The sequence below is a fragment of the Varanus komodoensis genome, unplaced genomic scaffold (genome assembly GCF_004798865.1).
Source record: "Varanus komodoensis strain SLA01 unplaced genomic scaffold, ASM479886v1 scaffold135, whole genome shotgun sequence".
Taxonomy (NCBI): Eukaryota; Metazoa; Chordata; class Lepidosauria; order Squamata; family Varanidae; genus Varanus; species Varanus komodoensis.
This window is the reverse complement of record NW_025335391.1, coordinates 260332-275533: the sequence shown is the minus strand read 5'-3', so window position 1 is coordinate 275533 and position 15202 is coordinate 260332. Positions and strand designations below refer to the sequence as shown.

At 53.6% G+C, this 15202-nt stretch overlaps 1 protein-coding gene across 2 annotated transcripts in view; it reads left to right on the top strand.

Annotated features, from left to right (window-relative positions):
• INTS3 (integrator complex subunit 3) overlaps positions 1–15202 on the top strand; it is a 68654-nt gene that overhangs the window by 43617 nt on the left and 9835 nt on the right. For both annotated transcript variants that reach the window (XM_044422785.1, XM_044422787.1), the window contains exons 17-25: positions 99–153; positions 897–1000; positions 2198–2242; positions 2788–2907; positions 3548–3701; positions 6848–6916; positions 10798–10873; positions 11413–11526; positions 12487–12535. In XM_044422785.1, the coding sequence (XP_044278720.1) occupies positions 99–153; positions 897–1000; positions 2198–2242; positions 2788–2907; positions 3548–3701; positions 6848–6916; positions 10798–10873; positions 11413–11526; positions 12487–12535 (786 nt within the window). The remainder of the gene's footprint in view (positions 1–98; positions 154–896; positions 1001–2197; positions 2243–2787; positions 2908–3547; positions 3702–6847; positions 6917–10797; positions 10874–11412; positions 11527–12486; positions 12536–15202) is intronic.

Genomic DNA, 15202 nt, shown 5'->3' with positions numbered 1-15202 from the left:
GCACAGTGTGTGTGTGTGTGTGTGTGTGTGTGTGTGTCCCGGCCCTCATCTCGAACGCTCTCTCTAACTTGGGTTTCCTCTTCTTTCTTGCGCTGCAGTGATACAGAAGCTCAGTGTGAAGTCATGCAGGAAATCGTGGACCAAGTGCTGGAGGTAACAGCCGGCGCTTGACTGCCGTGCTCCTGTTCATCACAGGGTGGGGGGGCCCACACAGATGGCGCAGGGTGTGTGTGGGTCACCTCTGGATGGGCACGCTTAACAGGCTGTCCTCTGGCAAGCGGGGATGGGGCGGGGGGAGCTGCAGATCCTCCAGCAGTTGCTTTGGCAGCTTGAGGACCAGCAAGGGCAGCCTGCCGGAGAGCACAGTGCCCTGACATTTCCCCTGTCCTAGCTTGGAATAGGACACGGTCTTGGACTCGCCTCCCAGACTGCAGGTTCAAGCAGGCATCACCCCATCTGGATCTTTTTTTTTTGGTTTGACACCTTTTGAAAACAAAAAAAGCCTTTTCTGGCAGGGCATTCCCAGCAAAGTACACGTGCCCTCTGTGCATGGCTCAGAAATTTCTTTAACGCAGACGGCTCATAGATACGGTTAAGCAAATCAGCGCAGTAAAATCTTTCTGGGCTTTTGCCCCCCGTGCCCCCCTTTTGCCACGGTCCATAGAGGAGGGGGCTTTGGCTCCGGGAACATAGCGAAGTGCAGCAGGAACACACACATGAAGGGACAGCCTGTCGTCAGCCGTCGCCCTTGCACTGGGATGGCGAGGGACCCCCAGATGCCCCCGGGCTGCAGCCTCTGCAAGGCCAGGCGTTCCTCAGCCCGCCCTCTTTTTTGCCCCTGGGCTGGTGGTCCTGTGAAGCCCAACACTGGCCTTATTCCGCTCCCTCTTCCGCAGGAGGACTTCGACCAGGAGCAGCTGTCAGTCCTGGCTTCGTGCTTGCAGGAGCTCTTCAAGGTCCACTTCCGTGGGGAGGTCCTGCCGGAGGAAATTACGGAAGAGTAAGCACGGGCGTGGGCGGAGGGCAGCCCTTTTCCTTCTTCCTCCAATCGCTAGGCACTCTGTTTCCTAGCCGGTCTTTAAGCTCTGCCTCTGCACAGTGGGATTCCTTCCCAGTCCAGGCCGTAACATGGTGGGGATAGTGTGGTGCAGTGGTTAAGAGCATGGGACTGGGACTCAGAGGATCTGGGTTCTAGTCCTCGCTCGGCCATGGAGCCAACTGGGTGACTTTGGGCCAGTCACAGACTCTCAGCCCAACCTACCTCACAGGGTTGTTGTGGGGATAAGATGGAGGAGGAGAGATGATGTAAGCTGCCTTGAGCCCTTTGTAGGAAAAAGGCAGGATATATTATTTAGAAAATTTCTATGCCGCCTCATTCACCAAAGCCTCGGGGTGGCTCACAAACATATCAATTAAAACATTATCCAATAAAAATATAAAACAAGTTAACTATATATATATTGTTTGCATCTGCCAAGACCTACATCTGCATAGGACTGGCCTTAAGGGATGGCGTTGTCAGAAGCCAGGAAGTGGCTGCTGGAAGGAGACCTCCTTGGTGGTGGCACCCTCCGCCTGGAATGCCCTTCTCAAGAAGGGCATTCCTGCCACCCGCATTTTCCTTTTTCCACCCCTGGTCTCCTCCTGGGTGCATTTGGTTTCCCAGCCCCCTTCATGTGTTTCGCACTGCCAGTGGGGTTTCTTTTTCTACGCTGTGTATTGTTGTTTTGCATCGGGTTTGTGTTCTTGTTCTGCATTGCAATCTACCCAGATAATTTTTATTCCTAGGCAGGTTAAACATCACAAATAAAATTATCAAAGTTTCTGCGTGAGATGCGGAGGGTTTGACTTCATGGGTCGTTCGTACTCGCTGACCTGATGTTTGCCTGGTGCGTGTGCTGGAGGAGATTAATTCAATTAGCCTCAGCAGCACAGTGTGTTGGGTCATGTGAACTCAGCCAGGGTGGCTTGTTTCTGTGGTTAACAAGCCACCATGGAACCCTACTGCACTGCACGGGTGCTGGGAGACCTGTGAACCGCGGCCAGCTTTGTATAGCAAAATAAGCCATGCTAAAGGATACTACGCTGCTCTCCGCAGGCGTTTAACTGGCACACACGGTGTACTCTGCAAGCCGCTGTGCTTTCTTAACCGCCTGCAGTCATGCCAACGAGATCGGTCTTTCTCACTTCCATGCAGGTCTCTAGAGGAATCCGTGGGGAAGCCGCTTTACCTAATATTTAGGTAAGTCTCATACTTTTCAGCTTCGCTCCCCTTTCCTTTTTTGCCTCAGGCTCTGTGGCGTGAGCGTGAAGTGGGGAAGGGGCTGTGGCAGAGCACACCGAAGCCCGGTCCTGGCACCCGTGTGTGCACACCAGTTCACACAACCTGCCTGTGTCTTTGACTTGGATTCCAAAGCTGCAAGCTTGCTTGGGTCTCTCTGTCTCTCTCTCTGTCTCTCTCTCCTTGCCTGCTGGTGGCGGGGGGCCGGCTTGAAAGGGGCAAAGGCCATGGCGAAAGAGGAGGCCCCCTCTGTGACCCACCCCGTCATGAGTTCATAATCGCTCTGCAGCACTTCTTGGTTGAAGCGTGCCGCTCTCGCTTGCTCTGCAGCCGTTGGCGACTGGGTCTGCTGGGGGACGGGGCTGGGTGCAAAGACCGGAAGCCTGTCGGGCCCAGACTTACTGACCTCCAAGGACAGCTCCCTTGGCAGGGGCTGCAGTGCTGGATGTCAACCTGATCCCACTCTGCTTCTCTCTCCCTTCTGCCCTCTCCCAACCCGCTTTCAGGAACCTCTGCCAGATGCAGGAGGACAACAGCAGCTTCTCCGTGCTACTGGATCTCTTGTCTGAGCTCTACCAGAAACAGCCCAAGATCGGCTACCACCTTCTCTATTACCTGAAGGCCAGGTGAGCCGGCCAGGGAGCCAGCCTGCAGAAACGTTTAATGTCCATCTACAGTCAGGAATCTTGGCTTTGGTTCCACGCGGTGGCCTTCCCCGAGCTCTCGCCTTCCAGAGGCTTTGGCCCACAAGTTCCAGTGTCCCCGATCTGTGGCCGTGCTGGCTGGCAGTGGGACTTGAAGTCCGAAGCACCTCCAGGACATGTTGTATCATGCTCCCTTTTGAAAGCGGAACACGATCCTCGTGATCTTTCCAACTGCTGGCCGAGGCGGCTTGTGGTTGAGGAGGCCCTAAGACTCAGGGCAGGCAGCTCGGCAAAGCCGGTGAAGGACGGAGTGGGCAGGATGAGGATCGTCCTGGGGAAGGAGGACCCCGCTGCTCTCATGGTCACTTGCTGTTCTAGTCTTCACGGCCTGCGCTCTCGCTGAGACTGCGGGTTCCCGTGGCCCGGGGGCTCCCTTTGTGGGAGCGGCATATTATTGGCTGTCACAGCAGCAGCCGCGAAAGTTGCAGCAATATCACTAGTTGCAATATCAGTAGGATTGATTAGCAGTAGTATCAGTGGCATAGAGCTCACAACCCCCTCACGGGAGGGCTCCAGCCCTCCACCCACTCACCTGGCCTTGCTCTCCGTTCTTCTTCTGCAGCAAAGCGGCGGCTGGGAAGATGAACCTGTACGAGTCCTTTGCCCAGGCCACCCAGCTGGGCGACCTGCACACCTGCCTGATGATGGACATGAAAGCTTGCCAGGAGGACGACGTCCGGCTCCTCTGCTACCTCACGCCCTCCATCTACACCGAGGTGAGACCCGGCGGGGGCAGTCGCAAAGGCTTTTGCAGGAGGCAGTTGGAAGGCTGGCCAGGCCACCGTCCTGCCCCCCGTCGCCCCCCAGCAGGCTGCATTTCAATGCAGATGTTTTAACGAGCGTCTTGCAGCTTTCCTCCGTGGTGATCCCAACAAGCATTCCGCAGGGCGGGTTAGTCCCGCCACGTCGTGTGGCTCAGAGAGCGAAACAAGCCTCGATCGTGGCAAAGCTCTTCTCTTCTCAGTGTGGTGCCAGGACTCGGGGCTTCTCTCGGTGGGGGGCCCTTCCACATTCCCGGTTTGTCTTGACCAACGTCCCTGCTTGTGGGGAGGCCGCCTGCAGCGCCCCCCCTCCCCAAATGCAGTGCAGCCTTCCCCAGTCTGGCACGTGGGAGCATCAACAGCCGGCAGCAGGAGTGCATTTCAAATACAGGGAGCAGCAGCTCTTTTACCAGTGACCAGCCTGCGGTGGGGGGGGGGGGTTTCCTGGGTCCAAGGGGCGTGAGAACATTGGGGAGACTTTGCAGCCTCGTGAGTAAAACCTGGGGCGGCCAAGGGGGCATGTGTGTCTGTTGAGGCAGGGGTCTTAACCCCCCCCCCCCCCGCTTTGCTTGCCTCTCCTCTTGGGGAGCCTTGCTCCCCCCTCCTCCCACTGCCCGTTACTTGTGCGCTCGTTGAGCGATAGCACGTGGCCCGCAGACGCAGAGTCATCTCTAGACGAAGCTGGACTCGAGGGAGGGTTGTGCTGCCCCTTCCACAGGCCGTCCAAGTTTAATGAAACGTTTGACGGCACCCGTCGTTCAGCTGGCTGGCAAGCTGGGGTGCGGAGATGTTTGCTTGTTGGGGGCCTTTCCTGGGCGTCGTGCACCGTCTTCTGCCGCAGCTGGTCCTTGCAGGTTTCTGCTCCGTCCCCCGGGCTTGGCAGTGGTCTTGGGTCTCCGAAGTGCAGGGGAGGGGCATTCACCCACTGGGCACGTCCCACCTCTGCAGAGGCACATGCAGCATTGCCCCTTCTCTGGTGCTTGTCCTCCCGCCCCCCGGAGCTGACCCACGAAGGTCACCCGAAGCACGGTGGCCCCTTCAGCCTCATTGCAGAGCTTGACACCTCCTCATTCCATGTGCCCCGACAAGGGAGCAAATCGGGGCCCCTCTGATCCTCATGAGTGGGAACAGAGCAGTGGGAGACCAGCCTTGCTCGTGGCTCCACAGCACAGAACAAGGTCACACGTTCCATGTGTTCTCCTTGGCAAGGCCGGCAGGCCTCTTGGGAATGATTCCCTGGAAGTATCACAGAGTCCAGCAGTGGCATCCCCTGCGCAGGAACACGTCCAGGGAGAAAAGAAGCCTCACAGGGAGTTCCCCATTCGTAATCCCTGCCTTCTCCCGAAAGGGCTGGGAAAGAATTCCTCCTGAGACCCAGGGGGGGCTGCTGCTGTTCAGTGTTGGCAGCATAGGGCTAGATGGGCCGAGGATCGGATTTGGTACGAAGCAGCTTTCTGCACTTCTGCTTTTGCTATTACCCCATCTTTGGTTTCCTTACTCTATTTTTGTAATATGTTTTGGGAGGAAATAATAAGAATAAAGCTACCAGAAGAAGAATTTTAATTCTTTAACAAGGACACCTCTGCCTTGGGGTATCTCTTTCAGAGGGACAAGAAAGTACCCCCCTTTGGTGCCCCCCCCAAAAAAACCCCCTCACTGTCACAGTCCTCTGGGGGCTGCCTGCCGTTTGATTGTGCCTATTTCACCCAAAGTGTTTGCGAACAAAAGCAGCACTTCCTGTTCTGTAGGAGCAAAATGACTAATGAGTTCTGTAAGAAATCGGGAGGGTTGCTGCCAGGTCCTAACCCCATTTGCTGCTTTGCACGCTCGAGTTCACATCTAATTTTTGAACAGAATGTCTCGTGTTGGATTTTTCGGCATATTTGATGATGGAAAAGCCAGCTAACAAATTGGATTTGGCTTCTGCTCACTGGCCAGCTGTGTGCAGCTTGTGGCACCCCCTGCTGCATGTGGGAGGATAGAACCAAGGCCACTGTTGCAGCCTTGGGGGAGGAATCAGGCACCCACTTCCGATTTTTGTGTGCAGGATTAGTTTTCTGAGAATTTGAAATCACATGCTTTGTGTGGGGATGGGGTGCGGGAGAAGGTCTCCAGGATCAGGGGCCCTTACTTACCCCTCTCCATAAATCCGAGGTGAAACGCTGCTAAATTTGTTCAATCTATATTTAGGCCACAGATAATGGGTCTCTGTTGCATGGAGGGTTTTTATATATATAAAAACTTTGGTGGCCCTGGAATTATTTTTTCAGCAGAATGACAAGACGTGGCATCTTAGGTTAGAGAGAGAAGGAAGAACAATACCCCATGCTTAGTTCCATGAAGGAAGTACAAAGGGCTATAAATATGCTAAATTTATTCATTTACTTACTTACGTAAAGCTTTTATATACCGTCCACTACAAGCGTCTATAAATAAAATTCTTCGGACTGCAGTTGGGGGAAATGGGTGCAGTTTTAAAGGCACCTTTGTGTAAAACTTCTTGAAAATAGAACAGCAGTGGGCTAGATGGAGAGGTACGCTGAGGTAGGATCTGTTTCCCTGGTAATCCTAAGTTTTCTATAGGGAAGTGAGCAAAACGGGGGGGAAATCCATAAGGGAGCATGGGATGCTCTCCAGCTGTCTGAAGTAGCACAGTCCCCAGCATGCTGCCTTCCAAATGCTTGGGGCTACGATTCCCAGCTCTCCCGATGTTTCGCCATGCTGGCTGGGGCTGATGGAAGTTTGTTTATTTTTATTATATTTGTGTCCCACCTTTTTCCTTGTGAGTAACCAAAGGTGGCTTACATCATCCTCAACAACAGTCCGGTGAGGGGGTGGCTTAGGCTGAGAGTCAGTGGCTGGTCCAAAATTACCCAGCGTGCTTGATGGCTGAGTGGGGACGGGAACCCAGGTCTCACAAGCCCCCGTCCAGTGCTCTAACCGTGATGCCAGACGAGCCATCATTAGGCTTCTGCCACCTGGTTCTGTCGCTCATGTAAACATGAGCTACAATGTGGTGGCCCCTAAAAGTGGGAGGAGTCTTCCAGTGAAGGAGCCAGTCTCTTTTTTCTGTCGTTTGATTGCCTGCCTCTCCTCCTCAGTTTCCAGATGAGACCCTGCGGAGCGGGGAGCTGTTGAACATGATCGTGGCTGTCATCGACTCAGCTCAGGTAAGGTCCACCCTTACGGAAAGGTGGGGAAGGCTGGCCTGCCTGTCAGGTGTGCACAGGTGTGCCAAAATGCGCTGCTTCAGTCCCAGACTTGGGTTCTCCTTCTAGACTGAGAGGGGGGATTCAGATTAGGCATCCCATGAAGCTGAGGGCAGCGGCGAATACCACAGCCAAGGGGAAGGGGATCTGGGTGTGAACTGTCTCTCCTTTTCACGGTTCTGTCTTTGGTTCATCCCCGGCCTGTAAAAATGGGGTACATAGGGTTTTCTGTGACTGAATTTGGTCTAAGAATACATAGAATCACAGAATAGCAGAGTTGGAAGGGGCCAAGAAGGCCATCGAGTCCAACCCCCTGCTGTCGCAGGACCCACGTTACACCATCCCACTCAGGTGGCTGTCCAGGTTCTCTTTGAATGTCTCCAGTGTGGGAGAGCCCATGAGCTCTTGCCTTATTGCTGTGACAGTGAGGAAACTTTTCCTGATATCTGGCCTCCATCTGGGTTGTCGGGACTTGAGTGGATTATTCTGTGTCCTACGCTCTGGTATCCGCGAGAAGAGGTCTTGGCCTTCCTGTTTGCAACAGCCTTTGCGGTACTCGAAGAGGGACCCCATGTCTCCACTCAGCCTTCTCTTCTCAAGACTGAACATGCCCCGTTCGCTCAGTCTCTCCTCCTGTTTATACCCACAGAGAAAGAAGGAAAGTTATAAAGCAGCCAAGGTACATATCAGTCAGTCTTAAGTTAAAATATGTAGGAAGGATAAATAGACTTAACACAAGAGGAACTTCGAAATAGATTTAGCACTAAGTGTGTCAGCTTCTACCTTCCATCACTAGCATATTTAGCACATTAAATATATATGACTTCTGTTGCTGGTCTGTGTGTCTGTCTCCCAAACACAGACCACCACTAAAGCACTTTATTTATTTATTTATTTATTACATACATTTATACCCCATCCTATTGCTTCAAGCGCTCAGGACAGCTTGCAAGATATAAAAAAATAAATATAAACCTACTGTATAAAGCATTAATTATTAAAACAATGTAAAGCACATCACTATAGAAAATGTGACTGTGAAAAAGGGGGAAAAATAAAAAAAAATCCTAAAACGTCTAAAAACCTTAATTGTTAAAATAACAATCAAATAAAAAGGTCTTTACCTGGTGCTGGAAAGAATATAACATCGGCGCCAGGCGGGCCTCTCCGGGGAGCAGATTCCATAGTCTGGAATTACCATCATTTATTTCTTACATTTATATCCTACCTTTTCCCTTAAGGGGCCCAAGGTGGTATACATGGTCCTCCCTCTTTTCACTGTTATCCTCACAACAACCCTGCAGGGTAGGTGAGGCGTAATATGGTCCAGTGAACTTCATGGTTAAGTGGCAACTAGAACCCCGGACTCTTGAGTGTCCCAGCCCAGGGCTCTAATAACAGCAGTGCATTAACTTCTTTGTGTTGGGAGTAAACATCTGATAGCCAGAAATATCAATGGAAACTTCCTGATGGAACGGCTGGTAATTTTTCTCCTCCACTAAGAGCCTGGTGGTTGGATAGGCCTGGATTTAGGAAGGGTGTTGGCCTAGGCTCCTCTCGCCTCTCCTTGCCACCCGCCGGCGTCTGCTTTGGGAGCTGGGCTGCCCCTGCCCCAGTAGCGCAGCTGGCCCTGGGGCATCGCTCGAGCCAAGCTTCTGCCGCGTCTCCCGACACCAGCTGCTCAGCCCCGGAAAACCTGTCCAGGGTTTCTAAATGTGTGCGGAGTGGCTTTCTCTGACCGTTGCAGCTCACCTCCCTCCCCGGTCAGAATAACAGCTGCACAGGCCAGAAGCCCAGATGTACGGACAAGCGCAGTCTCCAGCCTCATGTCATGTTGGGAGCAGGAACAGCCCTGGAGCAGAGCGCTGGGCAAGAGGCCTCTTGAGAGCGTGCCCACGGTGCAGTGGCGATGCGGACGGGTTGCCATGGCACCCGGGGGGGGGGGAACGACAACATGGCAACCAGCCCATTCTCAGGCTGTTGCGGGGTGGGCATAATACTTCCCAGCCGGGGGCCGAGGTGTCTCCCGCTCCCCTCCTTAGAGAACCCTCCCAGGTTTCCTGCTGTGGGCCCACGAGAGCTTTGCCTGGAAAAGGCGAAGTTTCTCTCTCTTTTTCCCATGCCAGTTGTCTGGATCCCTCTAGCTGGTTTTCCTTGGCAGGGCAGCAAGATGGTATCGGGCATGGGAAAGGTTTGCAGGGCCACAACAGGTCTTGATCCCACATTCTGGGCATGGCCAGCCTTACCCCGCACCCCCCTTGCAAGCCTCGGGCCTTTCCCCTGGCATTTTCTCCTTGGGCCGTGTTCAGCCCTTTTGTTTCCTGGCGGCACTGCAGCAGATGCAGAAGAGGCTGGAAGGCAGAGGTCTCGGGGGGCGGGGGGGGGGAGACTTCGGCTAGCACTGGTGTTCTCAGAGACCGGGCTGAGGCTAACGGCCACCCTGCGGCACCTGCTGCGCGGTGCTGCCGCCCTGCTTCCAGTTCCAGACAGAGGAAGCCTGTAAATCTTATGGCCAGGAAGCATGTTAGACCAATTAAGAATTTATCTTAGAGTCTAATTTGGTAATTTTGCCCTCCAAGTCTGAACAGCCTTCCTAAGAAGGATGCCCTCTTGGGACTTAGTTTGAGTAATCTCATTTAGGGCAGTACTGCTAGGCCATTTTTAACATCCAATGTTTTGAGAGATTGGCCTATGCTAACTTGGATGGGATGCAGAGAGGGAGAGAACGGGAATGGCGAAAAAGCCTCCTTTTTCTGCTCAGGTCCGTCGTACGAAAGCCAGGATGATCTAGCCAGTGGGCTGCATGGCCAGCACTAGGAAGACCTGGGTTCATATCCCCAGTACGCTGGCAAACCTGGTGGTGCTACCACAGAGGGGTGGCTGGTGTCCCCCCCATGGAAAGCGCAGTGTAGGAGGTTAACACGGCAGGCTGACTGCTTCTAGCCGCACCTTTTCCTTGACCTGAAATTTTTCTGTGCCTGGATAAAGCACTGCTGGATTTGTTTTTCTGTCAGGATACGCAGCCCCATCTGAAGTGGCCAATCAGGAGGTCCATTGGCCTTCCTGGATTGCCAGCCTGGTGCTCTCCGGATGCTTTGGACTACAGCTCCCATCAGTCCCAGAAAGCCAAGCTGGTGGTCTGGAAAGACGGGAGTTGCAGTCCAGAATGTTTTGGGTGGCACCTGGTTCAGAAGACCTGCGCTAAATTCACAGTGCGAGGCGCTGGGGCTGACCTTCTGGCCTGACGTACTTTGCAGGGTTATTATGAGGATGAAATAGTAGAGGGGAAACACACACACACACACACACACACACACACACACACACACACACACACCCTTAGGACTCAAGCACACTGAGGTCTTTGGTGGAAAAGTCTGATGGAGTCTGGCTTGCTTGTGGCAGCCCATCCTTGTAAGCAAACCACAGTTTACTTACGAGCTACAATCCATACATAACCATGGTTTGTTGTACTAAGTCGGGCTTCATTAAACTGTGGATTACTGTGATGTCTGAAGCCAGATTTGGGAAGTGGGTGCATCCAAGCAAGAGCAGTCTGAAAACAAAACCTTTCTGAAGTGGGTCAAAATGAGCGGAGGAGAAACAAACAAGAAACGGGGAAACATGCAGGCGTTTCTTCACCCTTCTGTAAAGGCAAGACATGGCCAAAGAAGTAAACAATGGTTAGCTTAAATCATGGCTTAGTAAAAGGTGCCCAAGCTGGCCTAGCCATGCAATGCATAGTAAGGCATTGCTTTCATTGCTGTAACTGGGGTGGCTTTTAAGTCCCCATACTCTTCCTTCTGCTTCTCGCCTCCCTGACACTTGCTCCCTGTTTCCAGCTGCAGGAGCTGGTGTGCCATGTCATGATGGGAGACTTGGTGATGTTCCGGAAGGACTCGGTCCTGAACATTCTGAGTGAGTTGGGCTCCGTGGGCGGGCGCCAGAAGCAGCCCCAGTCAAGCAGGCCCTCGGGGGCGGGCAACCGTGTGTGCTATCCTGGGGGGGAGGGTGCAGCCACAACATGCCTGCCATGGCAGGGCACAGAGCAGCAACGTGGCTAGAGGGATGCACGGAAATCCCATAGCTTCCATGTAGCCTGAAGTGCCTGATCCTGCCTCATCTTGGAGGCTAAGCAGGGTCAGGCCTGGGCAGAAGCGGGATGGGTGACTTGAGTGTATGATTCTGTGATTATCGCTGTCAGCTGCCTAGAGAGCTTTGGCTATGGGCAGTATAAAAATGTAATAATAATAATAATGATAATGAGGGCATGCCCCCATTCCAGGCTGAAGCTCTTCCAAACACCGGCGAGAAAACATTGTGGCTGGTTAGGGGTGTGTCGCTGGGTGTCAAAGAGGTGTCTGGGGGCACATTTGTGCCCATAGGAAGCAGGTGGCCTGCGCCCCGTAGGCAGCTGGACATTCTGCATCCTCTCTTTTCCCTTGCCGTCGCTCCAGTCCAGAGCTTGGAGTGGGAGACCTTTGAGCAGTACTGCACATGGCAGCTCTTCCTGGCACACAACATCCCCCTGGAGACCATCATACCCATCCTTCAGCACCTCAAGTATAAAGGTAAGGGAGCCGGCCAGGGACAGGACAGCCACCGTGTCCCCAGGCCTGGGATGACCCGGCGAGGGGGTGGCAGGCCGGGGTGGTGGGACACAGGCTGTCCGTGTCTCTGTGCTTGCTTGTCAGCTCAGCCGGAGGCAGGCAGGGACAGGCCGGTGGGATTTCCAGATCTGTCCTCCCTGATTTATGCTTCAAATCCCATCCAGGAGAACAGCCTTCCCAACCTTGTGCCTTCCAGACACATTTGGACCGCAACACCCAGAATTCCCCTCAGTGGCCCTGCTGGATGGGGATTCTGGGAGTTGTGGTCCAAATGCCTCTGATGGCCCCCAGGTTGGGAAGGGCTGCATAAGAAGAAATGGTAAAGGGTGTTTCCTTTCTGCAACATTTGGTTCTGCAGATCCCATTCTCCAGGAAGCCCTTGGCGAGCTTCCGGTAAAACCCATCTCTTCCCTGTCCATGCTTGGGTTGACTGAATTTTTTCCCTGGCAAGATGAAAGGAAAATTCCCTGCTCTGCTAGCGTATTCTTCTTCCTCCCATGCTAAGTTTTCTTTGTTCAGGAGGAGAGGTTCTGGTGGTGGTGGTAACAACAGCAACAACAGCTTTCAGTTAAGTGGGTCCAGACAAATATTCACCAACTCTGTAAGAACCAGACCCAAATATTTCCCTGTATTTACACCCCACCCTACACCTGTGTGTTGGTATATAGAGAAGGGTCCTACGTAGCCTCAACTTCTGGCAATGCTGGTTTTCTGTGTGCATGAGATTTTGGTGATTTCTGCAAAAGAGCTTTCTGGCGCTTGAGACTAAACCCAGGCATCCTGGACCCTGGCATAACTACCTGAGCAAGAGAGAAAAGTTACTCTGCTTCCCCCTTCTGCGCTGCGGCCATGGGAAAAGAGTTGCCCCCGGGGGTTGGTTAGCAGGGAGCCCGTGTTAACAAGCCTCACTTTCCGTTGCAGAACACCCGGAGGCGCTTTCGTGCTTATTGCTCCAGCTGAGACGAGAGAAGTACGTACTTGAGTCTTTCTTCCAGTTTTCCGGAAGTTCCTTTCTTGCCAGGGTAGCTTGCTTCCCGTTCTCAATAACAAAAAGTCTCCAGGGAAAGCTATTAGTGCCCATGAAATACTCGGGGGGGGGGGGCAACTAGTGAGCAGGACTGAATATGTTGCTAGTATTTCTACAGCAGACAGATTTCCATATTCTGTAAGGTCCTCAGCTTTCCTCTTCTCGCTGGCTCGCTGGCTCAGTCTTTCTTTCTTTCTTTCTTTCTTTCTTTCTTTCTTTCTTTCTTTCTTTCTTTCAAAAGCAAGTTACTTGGTTCCATGGCTAGTCATCTCTGCTGTGACCTCTGAGAAATGACAGGGTAGCTGAATAAGATTTTCCAGTGGAGGGGGGAAAGGGAGGGAATTTTGGGGCCTTGTGTGGCTGATAAACCTTTATTTACTCAATGCAGCACCGGCCATGTTACAGGGAGGTCTCCGAGTTCTAATAAGCCCAGATGAGGGCAGGAAATTAAAGCTATATTTCACATGCCCGTGTCTCTTGCCTGGCCTTTTCCACCCCTTCGCCTCATCTCTTCAAGCACCGCTTGATATAAGCACTCCTTTGGGCCGTGGATGGCATCTTAACGAGCCACGGAACAGAGCAAGCTGGAGTGTTTCTGGGGCTGGTACACCAAAAGGCAGAACGGCCTCTCCTGCCCCCCCAAATGTTAATTGGGAGTCCAGCACTGGAAAAGGTGCCTACTAATTAGCACCTTGACCCAAAAGAGGCCCATTTAAATGGGCTTTTAATTTCCTGTGCAGCTGTGAGAGGGAGCGGGCCGAAGGCAGGAGCGAGCAGCGCAAATTCAGTCTGTTCTGGTATTGAGTGTGGGGCCAGGAGAACGCCTTGGTCCCCCGCATTTCTGTCTGTCTGCAGAACTGGCTGAGGATTGCGGAGAGTTACGAATTGCCGGCAGGGAATATCCAGGCCGCCTTAGCAGTTTTATCTGTGACCGTTCTTGGAGTGATGGGGCTGCACAGAAGCCGTTTCCCCACCACTGTGGAATGAGAGTGCCATGGGGTGGAGGGTTCAGCAGATTTCTGTGGGGCTAACCCTGGGCACATGCTGCAGGGTCTGTGTTGCTGCTCGTGTGCTGGGCTGGGTGGGGGGGACATTTGCCCCCCCCCCCGGCATCCTCCCTTTCCCGTGACATGGGGTTGTGATTTCTTATCATTCTTGGCAGAGCTGCATGGAAACTTATTTTATTTATTTATTTATTTATTTATTTATTTATATCCTGCCTTTTTCCTACAAAGGGCTCAAGGCAGCTTACATGATCTCTCCTCCTCCATCTTATCCCCACAACAACCACCCTGTGAGGTAGGCTGGGCTGAGAGTCTGTGACTGGCCCAAAGCCACCCAGTTGGCTCCATGGCTGAGCGGGGACTCGAACCCGGATCGTCTTGAGTCCCAGTCCCCTGCTCTTAACCACTACACCACACTGGCTCTCTTATGGGCAGGAGACAATTTCCCTTCCAGGCGGTTGTCCAGAAGGATTCTGTGTCATGATGTCCCATCATCCTGGGATATCTAGGGGGCAGAACACAGGGCCTGCATGGAGGCACTGGTTTCCGTTTCCCCTCCAGGCTTTCGTTCCCAGATCATTCCCCTCTTGACGTCTGGCAGAGGAGCCTCCTCAGCTGTGGCTGGTACTTTGCCCTCCCCTCGTCCTTTGCTGCCGGCCGCACTTTCCCTGCCCAGATTTGGACCCACAGGGAGTTGTTGATGCTGCAGCCGGCCCTCTGTGCGGGGATGGTGCCAAAGGGCCATTTGTGAAAGGCCTCTCTGGGATGTGGGTGAGGGGGGGACAGGCTGCCCTTGACCTGGCATGCAGCGCTGCGTTAGCAGAGATCCGCCGTGTGGGAGCCCCCGGGGAGAGGCAGCCGTCACCCCTGCGTTCAGTGCCTCGCGCTGTGTTGGCCGTGCATCTCGGGAAGTCCCACACAGCTTCCCGCTGCCCGGGAAGATCCGGGCCTCCCTCGAGGCCAGCCTGTGCCAGGAACGCATGGCCTGGGAATCGCAGCAGGCCTCTTAGTGCTGCGCTCTAAGAGTAGCTTGGCCGGCTGTCCAGGGAGCGGGGCTGAGCCAGCGGTGCCTCTTCCCTTGCTCCCTGCATGTCAGCCTCCCCTTTCTCTCCCAAGCCGCGGCCCCCGTGAAAGGAGGCGTGCCCAGAAGCTGTGACAGGAGCAAAGAACCAGCGGTCGTTCGGCTTGCTAGTGCTGCGTGGTGTCAGGACCAGGTGGCACCTGTCCTGAAAGTCCGATCGGCCCTGGTTGCCAGTAGCTTCCTCGCCCCATTGCAGGGTGCTGGTCTTCCCCTTTGGGCCTGAAACGGCTGAAATCTTGGCTGTGCAAAGGTCTGCCTGCCTGCCTCACTGCGAACCCGTCCAAGTATTGAGGAGGGCACCTTTCTCTTGAGGAGGCCCCTCTGTCGCTGTGCATGAAAGGCCTTCCTCTTTCGTTGCCTCCCAGCTATGGAAGGCGCTCCTTCAAGAATTAAGAATATCCCTCTTGGCCTTTAGAAAGGGTCTAACAGCCCATCTTTCTCCATCGAGCCTTTGCAATGCGTAGTTCGTAATGTTTTAATATTTTTCCTGTTGCAATGTTCTTGTTTTCCTGGCTGCCAGCTTTT